Genomic DNA, 22,014 nt, shown 5'->3' on the forward strand with positions numbered 1-22,014 from the left:
TGACAACAGAGAAAATATCTCGTCCTTTTGTATCTCCCATAACATTGACTGCTGCTTTGACCACAAGAGGTACTTAACTTCTGGAAATAGAGCTGTTGGACATAATTTGTAGTAGATATAGACAGGGGAGTACCTAATAATTGTATTTTCTGCATCAATTAATGCTTAAAAGCAAACTCATTTCCAGACTTTAGGATTGCACCCTTTGCTGCATAATTAGTCTTCTCTGAAACCCAACTGGCGGCCTCTTAGACATGGAGAAGAATTACTAGACTGGCTTTGTCCCATGCCCTGACATTTGACATAACCTCTGGTCTAGGAAGATTAGTTGAAAAACAGTTTCTAAAACATTCAACATATTCTAAAATGTTCAGTAAAGCCATGCCAAAAATTACAAACTGAGTTCTCCTGGGTGGGTTTTTATGGTCCATGCAATGAATAAAACACATCCCATTTAAGCATTAACTATGTGCTATAGAGGTGACAAGGTAGGAGGGAGGGTGGCATCTAGCTGAGACTTTATAAAATGTTGAACTTGAGTATCTAACCTGAAGATCTGGTAGCCTGGGTTCTAATCCACCCTCTGTGATCTGTCTCTAGGGCCTTTCCATTTTGGTGCTCTCTGCACCCACGTTCGTGAGTGTCCTGCTTTTCAGAGGAGCACACACTTGCCCAGCACTCGCACCGGCCTGAGCAAGGTCGGGCACAGTTTCCCTCAGTTATAGTGTGGCTTCTGACAGGCCAGGATCTGCCAACCAACCAACAGTCAGGCAATTGCTTCTCTGCCTGCTGGAGTGGTGGCGAGAACAGGTGAGATCATAGATGTGAAACTACTGAAGGAATTATTACACAGGTAATTCGACTGTAATGCTTGTTTGGAAACCATTAATTTGTCCGAACATGATTGATAAATTACAATTTAAGCATAACATGAATTTTGGGTTTGTTTATGTGTGATTTTATCCACAAGGTGAACGCAGAAAACTGCACCCAGCAAAAACAAGCAGTGTAGAAATACATAAAATACACACACCTCATCTACCAGCTACCTCAGCTCCTAACACAGGTTAGAACAGCCTCACCCATTCAGAGCTGGGTTACAGTGACCTCCCTGCCACACTACACAGTAACCCACAGGCTGCAACACTTTTGAAGGCCACTTCCACAAGCAAATTTTAGATCCTTTTCAAGGTAAACTGCCATATTTATTGTAGCATTTATATATTCCTTAACATGAACATGTATAAAATGTTGTTGCTATTCTATCAAATTTCTGCCTTCTTCTTTAATGTGTCATTAATTATGTGTCTGAGTATTGTGCCTTTATCCTTATTTTTTCCTATGAGCCCGGTGGTCTTTATTGCCCAATTTTGCATAGCGTAGTCAATTTTAGGATCCATACATTATGTTCTAGCACTACTAACTAGAATTCAATTATTTGACATCACAAATTTTGAAATTCGTAAAATCAAGTATACACAGGAGTTATCACATCAGTCTCTGTTATAACGAACATGTATAAGTAGAGAACTCAAAAATTCTTAGTAATAAAATCAAAATTTTGTTTCTCAAGTGTAACAAAGTGCCCACTTATGGGCATATTTACTACTGTAGATGCTTAGCAGATAATTTAAAAGTCATTCAGTTTAGCCTATTAGAGTTATGTCTCTTTCTAGATGAGCGGCCAGTTAGAAAGCATGGCTTTCTTCTAAGCAGTCAGAAGTGTAAAGAAATAGCTATTCTACTCCATATTTCTGCCCAAGTTTTTAATTTTGTGAGCTGATGAGCATTAAACTAGCAAAATTTAGAGGGAAGGAAGTCAGCATTATAACCAAGTGAAAATCACTACAAAATTAATTATAAATTCATTTAATAATATAGAATCCTATTTACATGGCATTAATAAAGTTTTTGTCAGTTATTATAAATGTAATTTTCCTTTCAATAATATAAGCAGGTTTTTACTGCTTGTCCTTCAGTTGCTAATCGTTTTCCCTGATGCTAGGTATAGTTTCAGATTTTTCTTTCAATTACTACCACCTCCCCGCTCCTCCAAACACATATATGAATTCTAACTGATTTATAGGCAGAAGTCCAGATTCTTCTCTACATTATAGAATCTCAGGAAAGAACGTTTTCCCTTCCTTACTGCCCTGCACCTTCCTTCATTCTCCAAGAGACACCCCCCCAATTTCATACTGAAGGGATCCCTGAGTAGCCTTTCTAGCTACTCCCTGCTCCCCGCTGCCCACCTTGGCCAGAATGACTAAGAGACTTAACTCATCAGAAATCTTGGGCATGACTTTCAAAGAAAGCCAGGGGCCATGAGGTGGCCCTAGAATGACTGTCTAGCAAAAAGAGATTCTATATCCCTCAAATCTGATGCTCACAGGATGTAAGGAAGTGCTCTTGCAGCTTGCAGGCCTAGAAGGGACACTGGGCTGGAAGAGCTCCGGGACTCCATGGGAGAACATGTTTTCAGGGCTGACCTTTGCAATGAGTTGATATGATTTCAGAATGGAAGAAAACTAGTATCATCAATCCCATCCTCCCTGCTAACAGATTTCTTAAGCAGAATACATCTTTCCTTGTGCAATTAGAAACGAGGTACAAAAAGGAAACATCCAGTATGGAGAGAAACACTGACCGATACACATCATACACAAAGTGCCAATGACGGATATCAGAATGCAAGAAAACAAAGAACAGAGTATTTAGAAAACTAAGAAGCAAGAAAACTTCATTTTTTTTCAATAGTCATTCATTTTCCTGTCCATTTGTATTTATCAGAATAATTTAAAGGAATTTTTCTACATAGCTGAGATGAAATAGGCTTTTGTGGATAAACTTTGATTATCCATTGGCCTCAAACCATCCAAATGTCTGACGGAAAAATGTGTGTCATCCCTTTAAATTGCATTCAACCAAAGCTGCCATGCCAAGACTGTAATCCTGTCTCCAAGTCTCAGTACTCAAGCAAGCCCTGGTAGAATATGCACAGCTCTCTGAGCTGTAACCCCAGACCCAAGGATAAATAATTGAGTGAGGTCTATTTAATGACAATAATACCTGGCCTCATCATTCATTCATCAATCCCTTGTGTTGGTAGTTAGAATAATAAGGTTCCATGGGCTTTCAAGAATGCTTTCACAGCTAGTTGAAGAAGCGCACTTTGGCCTAACTTACAAAATAGATAATTTACCCATAACACATGATACACCCCTGATTACCCAGAAGACTTACTCGGACATGCTGTGCTGCCTCTGACACGTTCTCATCCCAGGAACCAAGTTCTCCTTTTGGATTAGGTTAAGTTGACTTTTCCTTCCTCATGTTTTCAGTTTGATAATATGATTGAGAAACCAATTTATTTTTCAAGTAAATGAAAGATGTTTCAAAACTGGAGTTTCGGGCAACTATAATCAGAACTTGTACTCATGAATACTTCTCAGTAAAGGGTAAAGAGAACAGAAAAATGAGGGGTCTTTTCATAATAAGTACTGCTATTTAAAAAAAAAAAAAAAATCTAACCAATAGTCCAGAGAACTTTTTAAAAAAAATATTACTGAGTAATTGAAAAAGAGTCGTAGAGGTAAGAAGCTACTGAAATGTACAGAGATTAAAAATAAGGACTATAGGCCTCCTAGATAATATAACTCTATAATTAGGCTAGTAGAATTATTTAGTTATCTCAAAACTAAAAGTGATGATTTAAAACATGTTTTTCTAAAGGTAATGCTGCTGGCAGTGGCTGGAATGGTTAAGATGCTCAGTTGCTTCATCTATGAAATGGAGATAATAATAGTAGCTACTCCATAGGATTGCCATGTGCTTTATAGGAAATATACGTACGTAATGTGATCAACTTAGTCCACAGAAAACAGCGAGAACCCTGTAATAGGAATGATTACTAACAGCAATAGACTTTAATTTTTATGCCGAGTCTCCAAATTACTAAGTCAAGAAAAGACTAGATACTTCCAGGCAAAACCCCAGCCCATTTTTCTCAGATTGTTACCCCAATGAGATATGGTGATTGTTCTCGTTATTAAGTGATCAGGAGAGGATTTAACCCTGCATTTGAGACGTGATAAGAGGGCCCAGGTAATGGGCTTCAGAAGCCCCAGTTCTGACACAGCCTGGGAGGAAGCTGCCGGGGGTTGCAGCCTGAGCCCCGCACCAGCCACGCTGTGCTGCTGCAGAGAGATCAGGACAGGGACCAGCTGGGGAGCCTGAGGTAAGAGGCAAAAGGGGATCTCTTTGTCTCTGTCTCAATCTCTCTCTCTCTCTCCAACCAGAGGATAATCCAAGAATATTATTTCTCCAATTGTGTTTTCCCTCAAAACTCTGCACATGTTCTCTGTCTCATTAAATTGCAAAATGTTATACATGGACTACATTCTATTAAATTCTGTGATCTGTATCTCACGTTATAATTGGGACATGGGTTTGAATCCTGGCTTTGTCACACACTAGCTGTGTGATCTTGGGAGAATTTCTAGACACTTTCGATCCAAGTTTCCTCCCCTGTGGAATAAGATCAACAGCAACAGCAGTGACAGCTAATCCAGCGAGTGCTTGCCACATGCCAGGCTCTCTTCACGTCTGTCATCTAGCTTAATCCCCACAAAATCCTTCAAGGTGGGCACTGATAGTATACCCATCTCAGAGATGAGAAAACTGAGGATTAGCTAAGTAAAATAAGTACCCAAGGTCACCCAGTAAGTGGCGCAGCTCTATGTTTTTGAGCTCAACGTCTGTAGTTCTCTCAAAATAACACGATTATTTACTACAGGGAACTGGTAAAAGGACATACAAAAGTTGAAACACATAGGCAAAGCCATACCCGGCACATGTGGGTAAATGATACTCTTGATTATTATCCAAAGATATTTATTATTTTTCTTAGGAAGTGTTTATGATATAACACCAGGTAAAACTTCACAATACAGAACAATCTGCACACTATCCTTCTAACTATGGAAAAGTAGTACACATCCATGGCCAAGGACCAGGCAACTATGCAGATGATTAGTTCTTCCATTTTCTAATCTTATTAGAATATTGTCATATACTTTTGTTCTCAGAAATGAAAATACAGATTTTTGCTTGTTTCAAGGAACTATGCCATATGCAGAGAGTGAGCAAAAGGAATGAGGTTCTACACCTTTCTGTATGGAATTTACAATCCCATTAGAAAGTCAAGCTATACATGAATATTTAGGGCATCATCTAATTACAAACAAGTAAGTAGTAGTAAAAGTAAGGGCTACGTGACTGAGATGAAACATAAAAGTGGTTTGAAGGAAGCATGAACAAAGGGAAGCTTCTGTTGCATGGCCACGGGAGCAGGAAGGACATTTCAGTGCAGGGAAGAGGCATGAGCAAAGTGAAGGGGTGGAAACATACCTGAGGTCTTCAGGTGGGCAATAAAGACGAGCATCTAAATGCTTAAAGGAAAGGTGTCATGCCCTAATGTCAGGTTATGCAGAGCAGGGTTCATTCTTGTCAGTGAGGACCCATGAGTATTTTTGAGCAGGAAACTGACATGTGCAATACAATGCTATAAGAAAAATGTTTCAGCAATGATATGCAAGATGAATAAGAGGAAAGTAAAAAAAGAGGCTGGCTGCAATTTGATTTCCAATGCATCCGTGCCTTTATGCATGCTGTTCCCTTTTTCTAGAATGCCCTTTACCTTCTCCTCCACCCATTTTCTTCCTTTTCTTCATTTTCAGCTCAAGAGTCAGGCCGGCACTACAGCTCCTCCATAAAACCTTTTCTGATTCTCTATTTTCCAACATTCCCCTCTACTGCCGGGTCAGAGTGATTTAACCTCTGCCTTTTCTGAAGTAGTTGTCCCAATGTATTATTTTCTGGTGCATTTTCATAACCGCTCTGGAATTTCCTGAGGGCAAGGTCTATGTCTTTCGTTCTAATTTCCCACTAAGCACTCCTTGCACAGGAGTGAATTTCAACAAATGCTAATTGAATGAATACCAGCAAAAAGACTGGATGATGTTCTAGTCATTGTTCCTAAACTGTCTGCACCTCAGAATTACTGTGGGATCTTTTAAAAATTCCAAAGCCCAAGTCCTCCCACCCCCAGATCACTTAAGTCACAATCTCTAGAAGTAGGACATGGCCTCAGTACTTTTTAAGGTCCCAAATGATTCCCATGTGCAACAAGGTACAATTGTTGGAGGGTTGGGCTAAAAAGCTATTTTATCATGTATAATTTGCTGTCCCCTTGGATTGGCAGTACTGTACCTATTCTGATGCTTGATCATTGTCTTTGGTGAATAACTTTACTTTTCATATCCCTAGCTCACTTTTTATCCTATATCCCCAAAGGGTAACTGCCTGACTGATCATCTGAAACAAGAAACAAATAAACTAGAACAAGCAATAAAGTCGCCTGCACATTCACATAACCTGTCAGTTTTTATGTCTGGTTTATTTGGGTATACTTCCTTTTAGTTAGTACACTTCACTGAGAAAACTATATTATAAATTCCTAAGACCTCTAAAATTTTTATCAGCAACAAACCTTAGAGTGACCTGTGTATAAAGAGTTCTTAAGGCAAGTTTTCCTCTTGCTCCAATGATGCTCATTGGAGATGTGGTAAAGTAATCTGCTGGTTTTGGTGAACAACTAAAGCAAAGCTTGGGCAGGTCAAATTTGCATGAAATCCAAAATTACTACCCACAGAAATTCCTCAGACCTAGGATGACTTCTTTGCTCCCCCGGGGATCTAAAACGATGCTAATGTTCACGGCTGACTTAAATGTCAAATAAAGACTTGAACACATTTAGTCATACCCTAGAGGTCAGTCAAGCTTCTCAGGGTAATTTTGGGTGAATCAAAGGAGAAACAGCATAGTTGGGCTTTAGTGGTTAAAAACAACAAACAAGCACACTAGATCCTCCTTTAAGCCTTTTTCTACCTCCTCTCTGTATTTGGTTGATTTAAGATTTAAAATTTATGGTGAAACAAACAACCAAAAATCCTTTGTATTGTGGTAGCAGAAGAGAGGGAAGAGAAAACCATAACAGATTTTCCCAGGAGCTAAAAGCTCGTGTTGAATTTTAAATATTGGTCACAGCCTAGGCTGGCTTTTCTCCATAGAAGATATTTTTTCACCAAAAATTCTAAGATTGAACCATTATCAGCAGAGATAATGGGACGGTAGCAGAACACAGCACCCCCAAATATACCACATAAGCACTGTGTGCCATATTATGCCAAAATATACCAAAAATGTGCCAAAAATAAGGCATAAGGACTATTTTGAACTGAAGACACTTGAGAAGAAGCAGATGCAAGAAAAGCTCTCTGCCCTTCCCCTTCTTGCCCCAAAGCAGGATCTAAATTTGTAAATGTGTCCTCCCTCCCCTCTCTACCAAAAAGGACAGAAATTAATCACCAGAAACAACTCTAGGCTTATCAGCCCAGAGAAGACACCAGAGGAGTCTGCACAACAAACTTTACTCGTCCTTGTCTCTCATTAGTTCCCTGTATATCTGCCTTTCCACAGTTTGCCACTCTAAAAACTCAAAGTCCTTTTCCTCTGTCCTGTCTCTTCTCTAAAAATATATGTTGTTTTGTTGAAGTGCTATGTAAGCCCAAGTTCTAACTACTTTTGAGTTATGCATCTCTGAGTGGTCTGTGTGTACGCACAATGCACATGGTAATAAACCTGTTTGTTTTTCTCTTTTTCATCTATCTTTTGCCATCTGACAAAAACCAGCCAATGAACCTAAGAGGGGTGGAGTGAAAGAGAATGTTTTTTCCTTCCCCACACAATGTACAACCAAATTACTGAAATGAATTCTTCCTCAGTGTGAAGCAATTCTATAATGATAACTTTATAAATGTCTCTCCAGATATTCTTATTAAGCTTTATGACAATGATTTTATGCTCTATTTATTTTTTGTATATTGTTTTAGTGCATCACTTGAACATGTGATTAGCAACACTGATATTTGAAAGTGGGGGTAGTACTATGAGGATGCTGAGTTCGAGGCCATATCCCTAAGGCATCCAGGTATATCCCAGTGTATTAGTCTGGTTTTGTTGCTAGAATTCTGTTGACAGAATACGTGAAACTGAGTAATGTACAAAGATACAAAATTTATTTATTACGGTTTATAGGCTGGGAAGCCCAAAGCCCAGGAGGAGCAACTGGTGAAGGCCTTCTTTTGGGTGGGAACTCTCTAAAGAGTATGACACGGTGAGAAAATGGCATGAGCTAGAGAGCTAACCTTTTCACTTGCTCTCCTTATAAAGCCATCAGAAACATACCCACAACTATCCATTAAACCATCAACCCGTTACTCCATGAATGGATCAATCCTTTCATGAGGGCATAGTCCTCACGGTCTAATCACTTCTTAAAGTCCCCACCTTCTACCACCATATTGGGGGTTAAGTTCCAAAATGAGCATTGGGGGACATTCAGACTACAGCACCCAGCCTACTTATTGCTTTGGTGTTTGAGTGTAAATGAGATTTGCAAAGAAAGTGACCTTAAAGCCACAAATGAATCTTAAAATCAGAAGCCCAAGATGTAAGAAGAAAGCTCACTTTAAAACCTTACCTCAACTACTCTCACCACCAAAGATTGGCAAAATGGGAGTGTTTCCTCTCCCCCCTTTACGGTGGGAAAATTGTCCTCAGAAGTAGGTAGAAATAACACTGAAAATATAGATTGCTATACATAGCTATGAGGAGAACCCATCCAAAATTCTGGTGAATAAACAAATTTATTTTATTTTTATCATACTTTCATTCTCCCATTACTTAGTCATTTTTTTCAAGGTATTTATTGAGTATGTTTTATGTTCTTAGCAATGTGTTTGAAAGAAATAAAAGAAACATTTAGATTTATTTCTACAGTTTGAACTCTATTAAGAAAAATGAGACACAGGCCCATTACATAACAGTGCAAGACAGCCTTGAAGTGAAAAGAGGGAAGACGGACAATGTAGGCTTGACAGTTGTTGAAGACATTGCAAAGATAAGAATTAAACCACACATTAAAGGACTGATAGAATTCGGGTAGGCAGAGAAAGGCATTACGGGAATCAGTTTGCAGGAATTTCTCTAACAAAGATTTTTCCACCATGAATCACACACGCAATCTCACATTCTTAAATATACTAACATTTAGCTCTTTGCAAGGCCATTTGCATGGCTTGGTAGACAGACTGTGCTAATTTTGCTTGGCTCATGCACAGGCTAATCAAACACATTCTAATGAGTTTTGAATGCTGTGAAACAGAAAAATTCACAGGGCGCTACCTCAGAGGGAGAAGAACCATTCTGCTTTGAAAATTTGGGTAAAATGTGTCTGCACAATACCTCTGTGTTTATATTTACCCTTTTAAGCATTTCTAAGTATTATAAAATACTTTTCCAAAATGTTGAGTGATGACATTTAGGAGTGTTAAATCTCAAAATAGTTCTAACAGAAAGCCTTAGTTTTCTTTTGGAACTGGGTTCTGCCTTTTAATCCACGAGTGGGCAAGAAATTTAAAATGATGATTTGAAATGATGGCTGTTCAGTCAGCTCTGCAGATAATCAGGACTACCTGGTAAATTTGATTGCTTGCCACCCAGCAAACTCCGATCTGGAGGATAATCCTAATGACTTGGGAAACACAGCTTAGGTAAGGTCACCCACAGAGCATGCTATGTTCCTATGTAAACTAGTCTTTCTGCCAAATTTCCCAGTGTTAATATTTCACAGTGTCCTTCCATAGCCTTCCTGATCCTTGTGACCAAGCAATACAAGAAATACAGTAACAGTGTATGCATAAAATATAAAAATCAATTTATCCAAAGAGTCATTATCTTTATGTAGATATCTCAGTGCTTTTGTGTATATAGATGTTATATACATATGCCATGCGCAAATGCATGTATAAATGTAAACTCATGCATATGTATTTAAAAAGCATCATCGACACAACTGTTTGAAAGAAGCAGTTCATACTATTTAAAAATTTCTAATTTTCATGACTGCAGAAGGGAATTTTAGACACATTTCTATTGGAAACATAAAACTATCCCCCTTTCTTCCTCGCACCCAAGTTGTTATCATATTCTGATAGAATGTTCTCCAAACATTTATTTTAGTATGTACATTTTAATAAAGCTTAACTATTTTTATCACATAGCAACAAGCTTACTTAAGCCCCCCACAAGTAAAATTCCACTTGCCATTCCTTGGTCATATACATAAAGGCGTCCTCAAAAATGCCTTGGTCATTCTCTTATTACAAAACTAGATAAAACAAAAGGCTATCTTCACAAGAATTACTTTGCCTGAGATCTGAACCACACTTCCTAAAATAGCAAAGACACATTTCTCTAATTAATCTTATTTTGTGCTTATCAGGTGCATATTTCCTCTCTTTTTACTGTTAATGTATTATGTTAAATATATTTAAAAGCATTCCTAGATAATTTTGCTATAATGTATTTCTTCTTTTAATCACATTTCAAAGATAACATTATGGATAGTCTAATGTAAGTTGTGAAAATTAGCTGTTACTGATAACTAAAATTCTAAACAGTGCAAGTTCTTTGGTAAATTGCTATTTGTTAGAAATTGTTGGGGGGTAGGATGTTCTGGCAAGCTGAGAAAATTAATTCAATGGATCTTACCACACAATGACTAATAATACTATATGGAATATGGTATGATGAAACACAGAAGAAGATAGTAGTAACCACATTTTACGGACCTGGAAGTAAGCTTCAGAACTTACTTATGCTTAGTATTTATTGCTATTATTATCTTATTCGATATTGTAAAAAAATTAATCCCTCTTTATTTGAAGTTTGGGGTTATTTGAACTCTGAATAAGTAAATGTTTGTGGAAATTAGTAAGATTGATTGATTGACAAGAATCTTGAAAACATCCTTGAATATTAGCATTTTTAGACCCATTTTTCCAATGATTAATATTCATCCACCAACCATCTGGACAGAACCTCAGATTGATCTAACTATGCCATGCGCTTGAGATTTTGAGGTAGTTATGACAATAATAAATGCCTTCACAACTTTCTAAAATAAATAGGGATGGTAACCATGGGCCACCCAAAAAGCCTGCCAAACAAAGGTGGAACAAAAACATTTCCAGGTGACAATGGTAAAATGGTGCAGCTAAGAAAGATTAAACAAATCATGAAACAAATAAAGGAGGAGAATTCTTGGTAGACAAAAGCATATTTATCCCATGTTTTAGAGCTGACTTCCTTAATTAAAAAAGCAAGTCCCAAGAAAAAAACAATTTTTACATTTGATACTTTTAGCAAAATATTTTTTTGGAAAGCATTATTAAACTTAACCTCAATAATTTGCTAAGCATTATTATCATAATAATACAGCAAATATAAATAAGCTAAATCTGGAGACAGAAAATCGTCAGAAACATTGTTCTCATTTAATAGAAATATGTAAGGTGCAGGCCAGTGCTAGCTGGAAAGACTTAGAACACCTTGAAAATGAAGAGGCAGGTAGTTGTGGCAAATGAACTCTAATGTGAGTGATAAGAGATTTCTGATCTCAATCAAGAGTTAATTCCTCTTGAATAAAAAGTTTTTCTTTTTAAAATGAATTTTAAAAAGAGAGAAGTGAGCAGAAGAGGAAGAGGAGACAGACGAAAGACTGAAACTCTATGCATGCTAACAGATTTGGGAGGAAATTCTAAAATACAAAATGAAAGACCTTTAGCAGAGTTTTAAGATAAAAAAAAAAAAAAAAAAAAACTAGGATAAGAAGTCATTAATGCACTTTGGACCTTTATCTGGAGTCCTGCAATTACAGAATGTTTGACCTTCTCACGGGCAGCTCCACTTCAAGCATTTCATTGTTGATTATAGATTAAATGACAAACAGTTCTTCTTACTTTGGCCTCTGCTGTCAATTGTTCCAGATTAGTTTTCGCTAACATAACCTTAGTTAATCAAAAGGAATTAGATTCCCCCAAGGGATGCTGTAGCGGACTCTTATTGGTTCACACAAGCCACTAATTACTAAATTTTCAGGAATTCTGTGAGCTGGTTTTTAAGCAGTCGGCATCTTGAGATTGGTCATAGCAGAAATACTTACACCGTGGACAGTGGCCAGCACTACAAATCAGGGCTTTTTCCCAGCACATTCCTGTCCTCTAGTCACCTATTCGGCCAGGACCTTTAAACATTCCAGTCATGTTAATGGTTCTCTTGCCTTGGGAATAAGAGTCCGACACAAAACTGTGAACACTGTCACCCACATAGGAAACATTAACTGATTGCTTGTAACATACAGAGCACTATGCTCGGCCCCGAGAAAATAAAGCGCTGTGAGACAGCTTTTCCTTTATGTCCTGAGGAGCTCAAAATCGATTCTGATAGGAAGGAGATTTATATAATTTTAAAATGCAACACAATGCAGCATAACAAGAAAGTCTAAGGTATAATAGAGAGAGTCCATTTGAGTCCTATTTCCGTAACAGTTGGCAGAGAAAGGACGTCAGAGGGGAGATGAACTCAAGATGCTGAAAAGTGGACAAGAGAACAGAATGAAGTGATAAAAGGTGCCCAGCATATCTGCAAAAGACTATTAAACTCATTTTGCTGGAAAACATGATTCAATGAGAGGTAGTCATGGCACAAAAGAAAGTGCAAATAGCCAAGAGTTGGAACCAGCCCAAATGCCCATCATCAGATGAGTGGATACAGAAAATGTGGTACATCTACACAATGGAATACTACTCAGCTATAAAAACGAATGAAATACTGCCATTTGCAACAACATGGATGGACCTTGAGAGAATTATATTAAGTGAAACAAGTCAGGCACAGAAAGAGAAATACCACATGTTCTCACTTATTGGAAGGAGCTAAAAATTAATATATAAATTCACACACACACACACACACAAAAAAAAAAAAAAACGAGGGGCGGGGGGGAAGAAGATATAAAACCACAATTACTTGAAGTTGACACGACAAGCAAACAGAGGGGACATCGGTGGGGGGAGGGGGGAGGGAGGAGGGAGGGAGGTTTTGGTGATGGGGCAACAATAATCAGCCACAATGTATATCGACAAAATAAAATTTAAAAAAAAAAAAAAAAAAAGGAAGTGCATGAGGTTTTGTGATGGAGGAACCTGGATTTTAATCTTCACCCTCACAGTTATTAGCTGTGTGAGGCTACTTTACTTATCTCAATCTCGGTTTTTACATCTGTGAAATAGGGATAACTTTCTGATTTCAAGGTGCAACAACTGCTAGCACAGGATCTGATAAACAGGAGATGCTCAAAAAATTTGGAGATGTTTTGTCCATCTCCAAAACCTTATAGTCATCATCATTAGTAACTAATGAGAGTTCAATCTGAAAAAGAAGCTAGAATTTAGGTCATGGAGCTCGCTGATTTTTTAATTCTGAACTTTGTTAATTACTGGGGAGACATTGAAGGTTTTGGACATGGAGATGACATGTTCAAAATGGTATTTAAAAACACCGTGGCTAAAGAGTTGGAACCAGCCCAAATGCCCATCATCGGATGAGTGGATACGGAAAATGTGGTACATCTACACAATGGAATACTACTCAGCTATAAAAACGAATGAAATACTGCCATTTGCAACAACATGGATGGACCTTGAGAGAATTATATTAAGTGAAACAAGTCAGGCACAGAAAGAGAAATACCGCATGTTCTCACTTATTGGTGGGAGCTAAAAATTAATATATAAATTCACACACACACACACACACACACACACACACAAACCAGGGGTGGGGAAGAAGATATAACAACTACAATTATTTGAAGTTGATACGACAAGCAAACAGAAAGGACATTGTTGGTGGGGGGAGGGAGAAGGGAGGGAGGTTTTGGTGATGGGGAGCAATAATCAGCCACAATGTATATCGACAAAATAAAATTAAAAAAATAAATAAATAAATAAAATAAAAAATAAAAAATAAAAACACCGTGGCTATATTACATGAACACCATCTTGGAGTTACATAAGATTTGAATTCTGTAATGTAAGTTTGATAAATTATTTGAAGTCATTGAATTCTGCTATTAGAATAGAAGGAATTTATTGGAAGTATTCAGCATAAATAATAAGTAAGCTCTTGGCTCATAGTATTTAGGTAAAACACATAGGCAGGGTCAATTTCATAGGCCTGTGACCTGTGCCGTCACACAGGACCCCACACTCAGATGGGTCCCATGCTTGGTTTAATGCTCTGCTTTTACCATTCTGAAATTCTTAAAAATTGAAATTCTCAATTATTTTTGAGGAAGGGGTTCCACATTTACATTTTGCACTAGGTCCTGTGATTATGTAGCCAGTTGTGCACATAAGATGTGTAAATACAGCTAATAAGTAAACATGTAGCATGTGACGCATAGGCATAATTGATGTGCTCAACACAGACAGCAGATAAGTTCGTAACCTGCAATACCTGCCAAAGAAAGACAGAAAATGAATAGAAAATATGCTGAACAAATAAGCATATCACAGTTAGAAAGGGCTGGAAAGACCGATTCTTTATCCTGCTACTTTGGGACTGATATCAGTCACTGCTAACTTGACCATCCATTGGTGTCTTCCAGTTTGGTTCTGTTCCTCTAATACGTGCTCTGCCCAAGAAATGCATATACAATCTGTGGCATTTCAACAGACTAATTGACAAGCTACTGCTATACTCAGGTGTACTTGTCCTAGGTCATTCCAATAGACCCAGTGCCTGTCACAGGCCCAAGTCACCTTCATCCTGTGGGCCCCTCTGGGACCTCAGTCTTCTTAGCCATACCATCAGACAGGACATACAAACACTGCAAAACCCAGGATACTGAAGTGTGGTCCTGTTGTCCTCAATCCCACTCTATTTTCACTCTATCCCAAGTGTGTTCATTTACCCTATCTCTTTCCCTTTGCTTCTCACTATGCTTTAAATAAATATAATAAACCATGTGCTTTAAGCATTTTAATTTGGTCTGTGAGACTTTAAGTCCTGTGACTTCTGGAAGAGCTTGCCTAATAGTGTACTTAAAAACCTCCGTTGCATCAAGGTAATTTTCCGTATGACAAGTTAAAATCATAGCTCTATTACTTATTAGTTGTCTGATCATAAACAATTACTTATCCTCTCAGAGCTTCAGTTTCTTTACAGGTAATGTCAAAATAGTAATACCTACCTTAAAGAATGATTCAGAGGGATAAATGAAATTATGATAGTAAAATAATAACAGTTAACATGTATAAAATGATTAGTATGTGCCAGGTACCACTTTATGTGCTTTATATGTATAAACTGATTTAATCCTCTGAACAACTTTATGAAAAAGTACTACTTTTATCTCCATTCACAGTGAGAAATTCAAGGATATAGAGGTTAAAAAGTTTGCCCACAGCATAATGCATGACACCTGATATGGACTTACTAAGTAGTAAAAAAATTGATGTCAATGTTACATTTTGATCAACAAAATCCAGATCAGTCTATAGATCGTCTATAGATCCTCCATTCTTCAGATGAAAAAATTGCTACACCCAAGATACGTGTAATGTACAAGAACTGAAGGCTTAGGCTTTGGGTGAGTTATTGGTTAAAAAGAATTCAAAATGGTTGAAGTGTGTGTTAGTGGGTGTACACACATGCTTAAAAGCCCCCTTTGTGAAATCCTTCATTCCTTCATAATGACAGACAAACAAAAGGCCTTTGTGAACTAAAACATAAACCATGGTTCTTGCCCATGAAAATCTTAAGTTCCAAGGAAACCAGAGAGGAAGGGGTGAGGATATGAGCCATAGAGATAATTTTCCCTAAGTTTTCTTAGATGGCTCCAGCAGAGGAAATCAACCATGGTCTATTCTCACTTTCCTAGAAATATGAGTATATGAGTTCCCCCAAACAACAAAATAAAAAATAAACAAACAAACAAAGAATTGTTGTAGGATGAGGAGGGATTGATTAAGGAGGAATGATACCTTACTGGCTAGCTGACAGTTTCAAGCACCTGCCTAAGTGTAAGCGAAATCCTAAGGGTAACTTTCTTGGCTTTACTGGGTGTCTTATTAATAAATCACCAAGCACAGTCAGCCAATGGACAACTCCCAGGATCATCAGGTCAGAGTGCTATAAAGCTCAGAAATTAAAGCAGTCAATATAATAGCTAGATAAACATTTTCGGTATCAAAATAAGTAATTGTAAAATGGTGTATACCTTTTTACATGCCCCTTCCACATCAAAGTATGCCTGGAATACTCCTGTATCCTCATTTGTGGACTCATATAATGTTAGAACTGTCCCTTCCCTAAAATAATCTTCTTTAAATATCCAGTTAAGTGGTTGTTTTTGTTGTCGTAGTTGTTGTTGTTTTTATTAACTGTTTCTTATTTGAAAAGCCACAGAAGCATTCTTCAAATGAATGCTTTATATGGAAGAACACTGTGTAAGAGAGACACCCCGTAGGTCTGTTTTGGTTAAAGCTGGCATCGTGACTGAGCGGCCCCCCCCCTTGGAGTTCTGCCTCCCCTGCCCTGAAGTGTTTCACCAAACCACCTGACCTCTGAGGACAGCAGTCTGAAAACCATAGGCCACAATCCAACCTCTTTGTTGTATAAGTAAATAAACTGAAGTTCAAAGAGGTATAGTTAGAGGTGCACTTAGATTGGAATCTACGTTTCTTAATTTTCAGTCCAAAATCTATTCTACAACAAGAAAATAAGGGGGCTGTTTATTTAGGTTTAGTCATGAAGGCTTTTGATCCACCACATATAATGTTCTGATAGAGTTAAAGGTCTTCAGTTTCGGGATGAGTAATAAGTAGGCCTGTTATTTTCTACCCAGGTGTTTTATTTCAGCTGCGGTCAGGTTAGCACCACCGCCTCTTACAGATAGGAAAGACCTAGTCATCCAACTTCTGAGTTAAACCCATGAACAACTTAAAAACAGATTACACTTAATACTCTTGCTGATGAATATTTTAAAGTAAGCTAATAAAAAATAGGAATTGACTTTCAAATAATTGGGAAATACACCACTATTTCCTTTTCTCCCTACAACTCCCATATATATCCTCCCCCACTCAATAAACCATCCACAGAGCAGAATCCCTTCTTAATAAAGATTTCTGATTCTCAAAATTAAAAACAGTGGCTCTCAATCCTGAGTGTATACCAGTGATTTTTACAGTAAAAAATAAAAATACACATTCCTGATCTGGGCCAGACACACCTGCCCTTCCACCCAGAAATTATTATCAAATAGATTTAAAGATACATGAATGTGTGAAACTATGGTAATATACAGTAAAGCATACAATGAAAAGCACTGTTCTACAGCGATGGTAGAAAGGAGGTGGCTTCCTCTCTAGAGAAGCAATTCCACTACCTAGAATATGCCGAACACCAGTTCCTGAGCCACGTGTAAGTGTTCGTATGGATTCACAACCCATTCCTAGAGCTTCTTGACTCCGTAGCAACTGCTTGCATTAACCCTCTTTTTACCCTAATCCCTGAGGATGCTCATGTTCCTAGAGGAAGATGTTCTCTAAAAACGTGGGCAGACTATCCCTTTGAGTCTCCCATAACATCCTGAGAACCAGAAGCCACCATTCTTGAAGCTTTACTCTAAGATAAATCTTGAAAACCTAACACTCTCTAAAACCTGTTTTAGAAGTTTCACAAGTTTTTCTGAGTCCAGAACCAGAAGAGAAACTTGGAACCCAGACACAGATCCAAACCTTTGATGAAAGCCTCTGCTCCAGTTATACTGAGACTAGTGTTCGGGATTTCATGGACTTAGCCAGCAGTAATGGCTGGAGGATAATTCTAGAAATAACAATCCTTAGAAATTCTCTCTCAGAGTTAGATGTCTTTGAAAGAAATAAGGGGTGGGTAGAAAGTTGCCTGACTCCTATGCATTGGTAACACCAGGGCAAAGAATCATGTACCTACGTGTACTGTGAAGTCTTGACCATGTGCTGTAACAATGTGATTAGAATCTATGGGGAAGAAGCTCAGTACAGCACTCAGAAACCTATGAAAGGAGACAAGTTGGGCACTTTAGTGCCAACTTCATCAAAGAGGCCAAAACCAAGAGAATCAGCCTGGCCATGGCCATTGGCACCATCTGCAACCCACGCATGCAGTCACAAAGCAGGCACCATTTGTGGCATGGAGAATCATCACAAGACATTGAGCCTTCCTGACAGGGCTTAAATTTGGGCTTCTATTCTGCAAGCTGACTTTGGCTTTGAAGGTCTGAATCCCTGTCTTGGTAGCATGCCCGGCCTGCTCTCCAGCTGCACTGGTAGGAGGCCACAAATTTGAACGCCTACAAGGTCCAGCTGAGTAGCATAAACAAGCGATGTGGATTTTTGGAGAACTGTGCACACTGAAGAGTGGGTGTCCTGCTAAGAGGGGGCAGTTCTGGCTTAGCCCTGGCTGTTATTTTCACGTGGAAATGTAGAGCCACGAGGAGCTGGGCATCTGGGGATTATTTGACATAAAACCTCCCACTTTAAAAAGATTGACAAAAAAGAAATATTGTTATTATAAAAAATACATCAAATGGTAAATTTTATGTCATATATTTTTGCCACAGTAAAATAATAATAAAAGGAAAAAAGAGAAAAAGAAACAAAAAACATGTGGGCCAAATACAATACACCTACAGTCCAGATTCAGCTGCAGACTCCCGTGCCCTAGCACCAAGGCCTGGTGCTGCCCTTCCTTCCAATGCCAATCCCCATCTCTCTCTATTTTTAAACACTGCTTATTTCTTGGACTCCACACCAAGACCCCAGACCCTTTTAGATAATCTAAGAGTGGTTTGGCCCTGGATTCTGCCAAATAGTCAAGACACCCTACTTCCTTTTGTCAGAGCCTCAAAATTTGGTTGTTTATCCAAACTACTACAATGTGCCACCATCTTGTAAGGATCCTGAGGTTTGCCTGTGGCTAGGCCTGCTCCTGCCTAGCCCTGCCAGATCCCAAGCCCTCTCCATCTCTCCTGTCACCCTGCAAGGAATCAGGTATCATTGAGTCTGTCTGGAGATAAAATAATAATTGCGATTTGTGTTTCCCAGCTATGTGCTGTGTTCTGGCACCATTCTAAGTGTTTTATACAAATTATCTCATTTTATGATTCTAACAACCCTGACAATAAGTATAATTTCATAAGGAACTTGAGGTCAGAGGAACTACATAACTCATCCAAATTTGCACAGCTATTCAATGCTAGATCTGAGCCATTGTCCTGCATGAGAGACACAGGCAAGGGAGAGTGGGACTATTTCTATACCCCTATGCAGTTGAAAAGGAGGGATACCCCTTGGCATTTTTACTCAGATTTATGTTTTGAAAGTTCACAATATTATCATTTTCTAATTTTAGAACTTTCTCTATACGATTACCTGTGGTTCCCAGGTTTGGGATTTCATGGGCCATTAATTTTTCAAAATATATTTTGGGGGCCTGCATAAGGTTACCAAACTCACATTTTGTCAAAAGAGACTTTTGGGTGGGGGGAGGGGGCAGGTGTGGTCAGTACAGGGATGGAACCCTATCAGCACCACACTCTCCCGAGTGAGCCATGTGCCGGCCCTTGGGGATGGAACCCTAGACCTTGGTGTTATCAGCACCATACTCTAATCAACTGAGTAACCAGCCAGCCTAAGAACATTTTTAAAACCTATAATTTAGCATCATTATCACTTCATTAAACAAAAACTATTTTTATATATAAACACATGCACATGTGCACACACCCACATGCATATATACACATTAGTATAGCAGCTCCATGGAACAGGGATGCTGCCTGCCTTTACCTGCACTCACGGTGGATGTATACATGTGCATGCACTGGGAGTTCCCAGACCACAATTGTGTGGTGTATGGGAAGACCATTGTTTGGAACTTGGAAAACCTTGCTCCATAAAACAAAACAATAATGTTATAAATAATGGCTAGATTCCAAGCACACAGGGAAGATCGAGAATATCTTCCTTTATTTTGGGTATGAAGTAACTGAGGCTCCAGGAAGTTAAGCTATTTCTTTAAATCACACAAGCTCTTGAAGAGCCAAGACTAGAAGTGAATTATCTTGATAGCTACTTCACTTCTTTTTTTCCTTACCAGAGGCAATAATACCATGCTATCATTTTAACAGCATTATTAGTTAGATAGGCTTGTTGGGGGATAGTTTTGGAAACTTTCCACTATTTATAAAAATGGTTGTAGAAAAACACAATCTGTGGCAAAATTGAGAGATGCAAACATGGCTATTATCACAGACAAGTTCCCTTTTTCACAATCAGCCTCCCCCAACTATCAGAGCAAGGAAATATGATGTGGTCCACAGGGGCAAATATGCTCCCATCACCTGGAATGGGATAATCATTTGACTTTGCATATGAGGAGTTTATAAATCTGTGTGTCATGGGTGTCTTTGCACCCACAGTAGTCAACATAAAACTGAAATTGGGTCACTGACATGTTACCAGGGAATACCTATTAACATAACCCTTAATTGGAATCCTATTTACTGTTCTGTTGGCTTAACATCCTCTTTGTGCTTTAATGAGAGTTGTCACACAAAAAGGTCATTTGAGACTGGGACCCTGCAGTTCAATCCACACAAACTTGTAAAATTTAAATATATTATTTCTTTACAGTGACAGTAATGAATGCATTAAACTAAGAAAACTCCAGTTTAAGAAACAATTAAAGGTGAACACAGAATTTATAACATCCCAAATAATAAATTTGCTTACTGTTGTTTCCAACTTATTATCATTAGCCCAGTCTCTCTAGCAATATGAGACATATATATGTATATATGCCTATACTATGATATATATATATGTTTATATGACTATGAGCATCATATACAATAATATGAACATTTCATATATTTGTAATATATATATAGCATTATTTATAATATATAAGTAATACTCAGAGGATTTAGAAGATCAATACCAGGGAAAGTGTTTCTACTTATGAAAAGTGACATCATACTTAAGAACTTCAATTTTCTTCTCCATCTTCCAAGGTTTGCATTTGACAGTAGCAATCATTTGTCTGTTCTCGTCTAACTCTGCCTTCAATCTTTCCAATTCCTCTTCATCAATTTCTTCTTCTTCTTCCTCCCTTTAAAAGAAAAAAAAAATCCTTGATAAATTAATCCTTGCTTGACTTCCAAACTTAAGACTAGTATGAGATATACAGCCCAGGTTTTTTAACTTGGCTGTACAAGTATATAGTTGATGCTAAGACCCACAAGCATTAGAACTCAGATCTGAACATTGATGCAGGATCACTTTAAACAATAGTATTTGCATACTTTTGTCATGAAATTGGACTATTCTTTCATGTCCAGAGCCTCAAACTCTCATAACTAGAAAATCCGTGGAAAGAATAGCTACAGATCCATCAAGACATTTCCCTCTCTGCTCTGTTCCCCTCTCCCACCAATTCTACATTCCATTTAGGCATTTTATTTTTCAATTAGGATAATAAATTAGAGGTGAAGATGTAATTGAAGTGCTCTTTAAAGTTTTAAGTTAGCTCTGTCTCAAGAGAAAGACAGAAAAATTGAAATAGGAAAAAATAAAAATTTATTTTTCAAAGATAACCTAATCTGTTAATTAAACTCAAACTTCAACTGATAAAATTCAACTTGAAATATATTTGGTAGAAATGAGTCCTTTAAAGGACTTCAAAGGAATTTAGATTTTTACTGAGCAAATGAGATGTATCTTTTCTCTTCTAGTATTACAAAAACACTATAAAGTCCAGAACTCAAAGAAAACAAAATCGAAACATGAGCAACATGATTTTAAATCCAGGAATGTAATACCATGTAGTAGAGATCAAGTTTTTGGTAACAGATTCTTTCAGTTATGAAGCTGTGTTCTCAACCTCACACACACCCTCTATACTTAATATTGCGGTGCTGGGGCTGGGACTCTGTGAGTC

The 22,014-nt window shown here is 38.0% G+C and overlaps 1 protein-coding gene across 1 annotated transcript in view; it reads right to left on the reverse strand.

Moving 5' to 3' along the window:
• TMC1 (transmembrane channel like 1) overlaps positions 1-22,014 on the reverse strand; it is a 188,278-nt gene that overhangs the window by 95,224 nt on the left and 71,040 nt on the right. Inside the window, exon 4 of the mRNA XM_063080407.1 lies at positions 21,055-21,186. Coding sequence (XP_062936477.1) covers positions 21,055-21,186 — 132 coding nt within the window. The remainder of the gene's footprint in view (positions 1-21,054; positions 21,187-22,014) is intronic.

This window comes from Cynocephalus volans, chromosome 16 (genome assembly GCF_027409185.1).
Source record: "Cynocephalus volans isolate mCynVol1 chromosome 16, mCynVol1.pri, whole genome shotgun sequence".
Taxonomy (NCBI): Eukaryota; Metazoa; Chordata; class Mammalia; order Dermoptera; family Cynocephalidae; genus Cynocephalus; species Cynocephalus volans.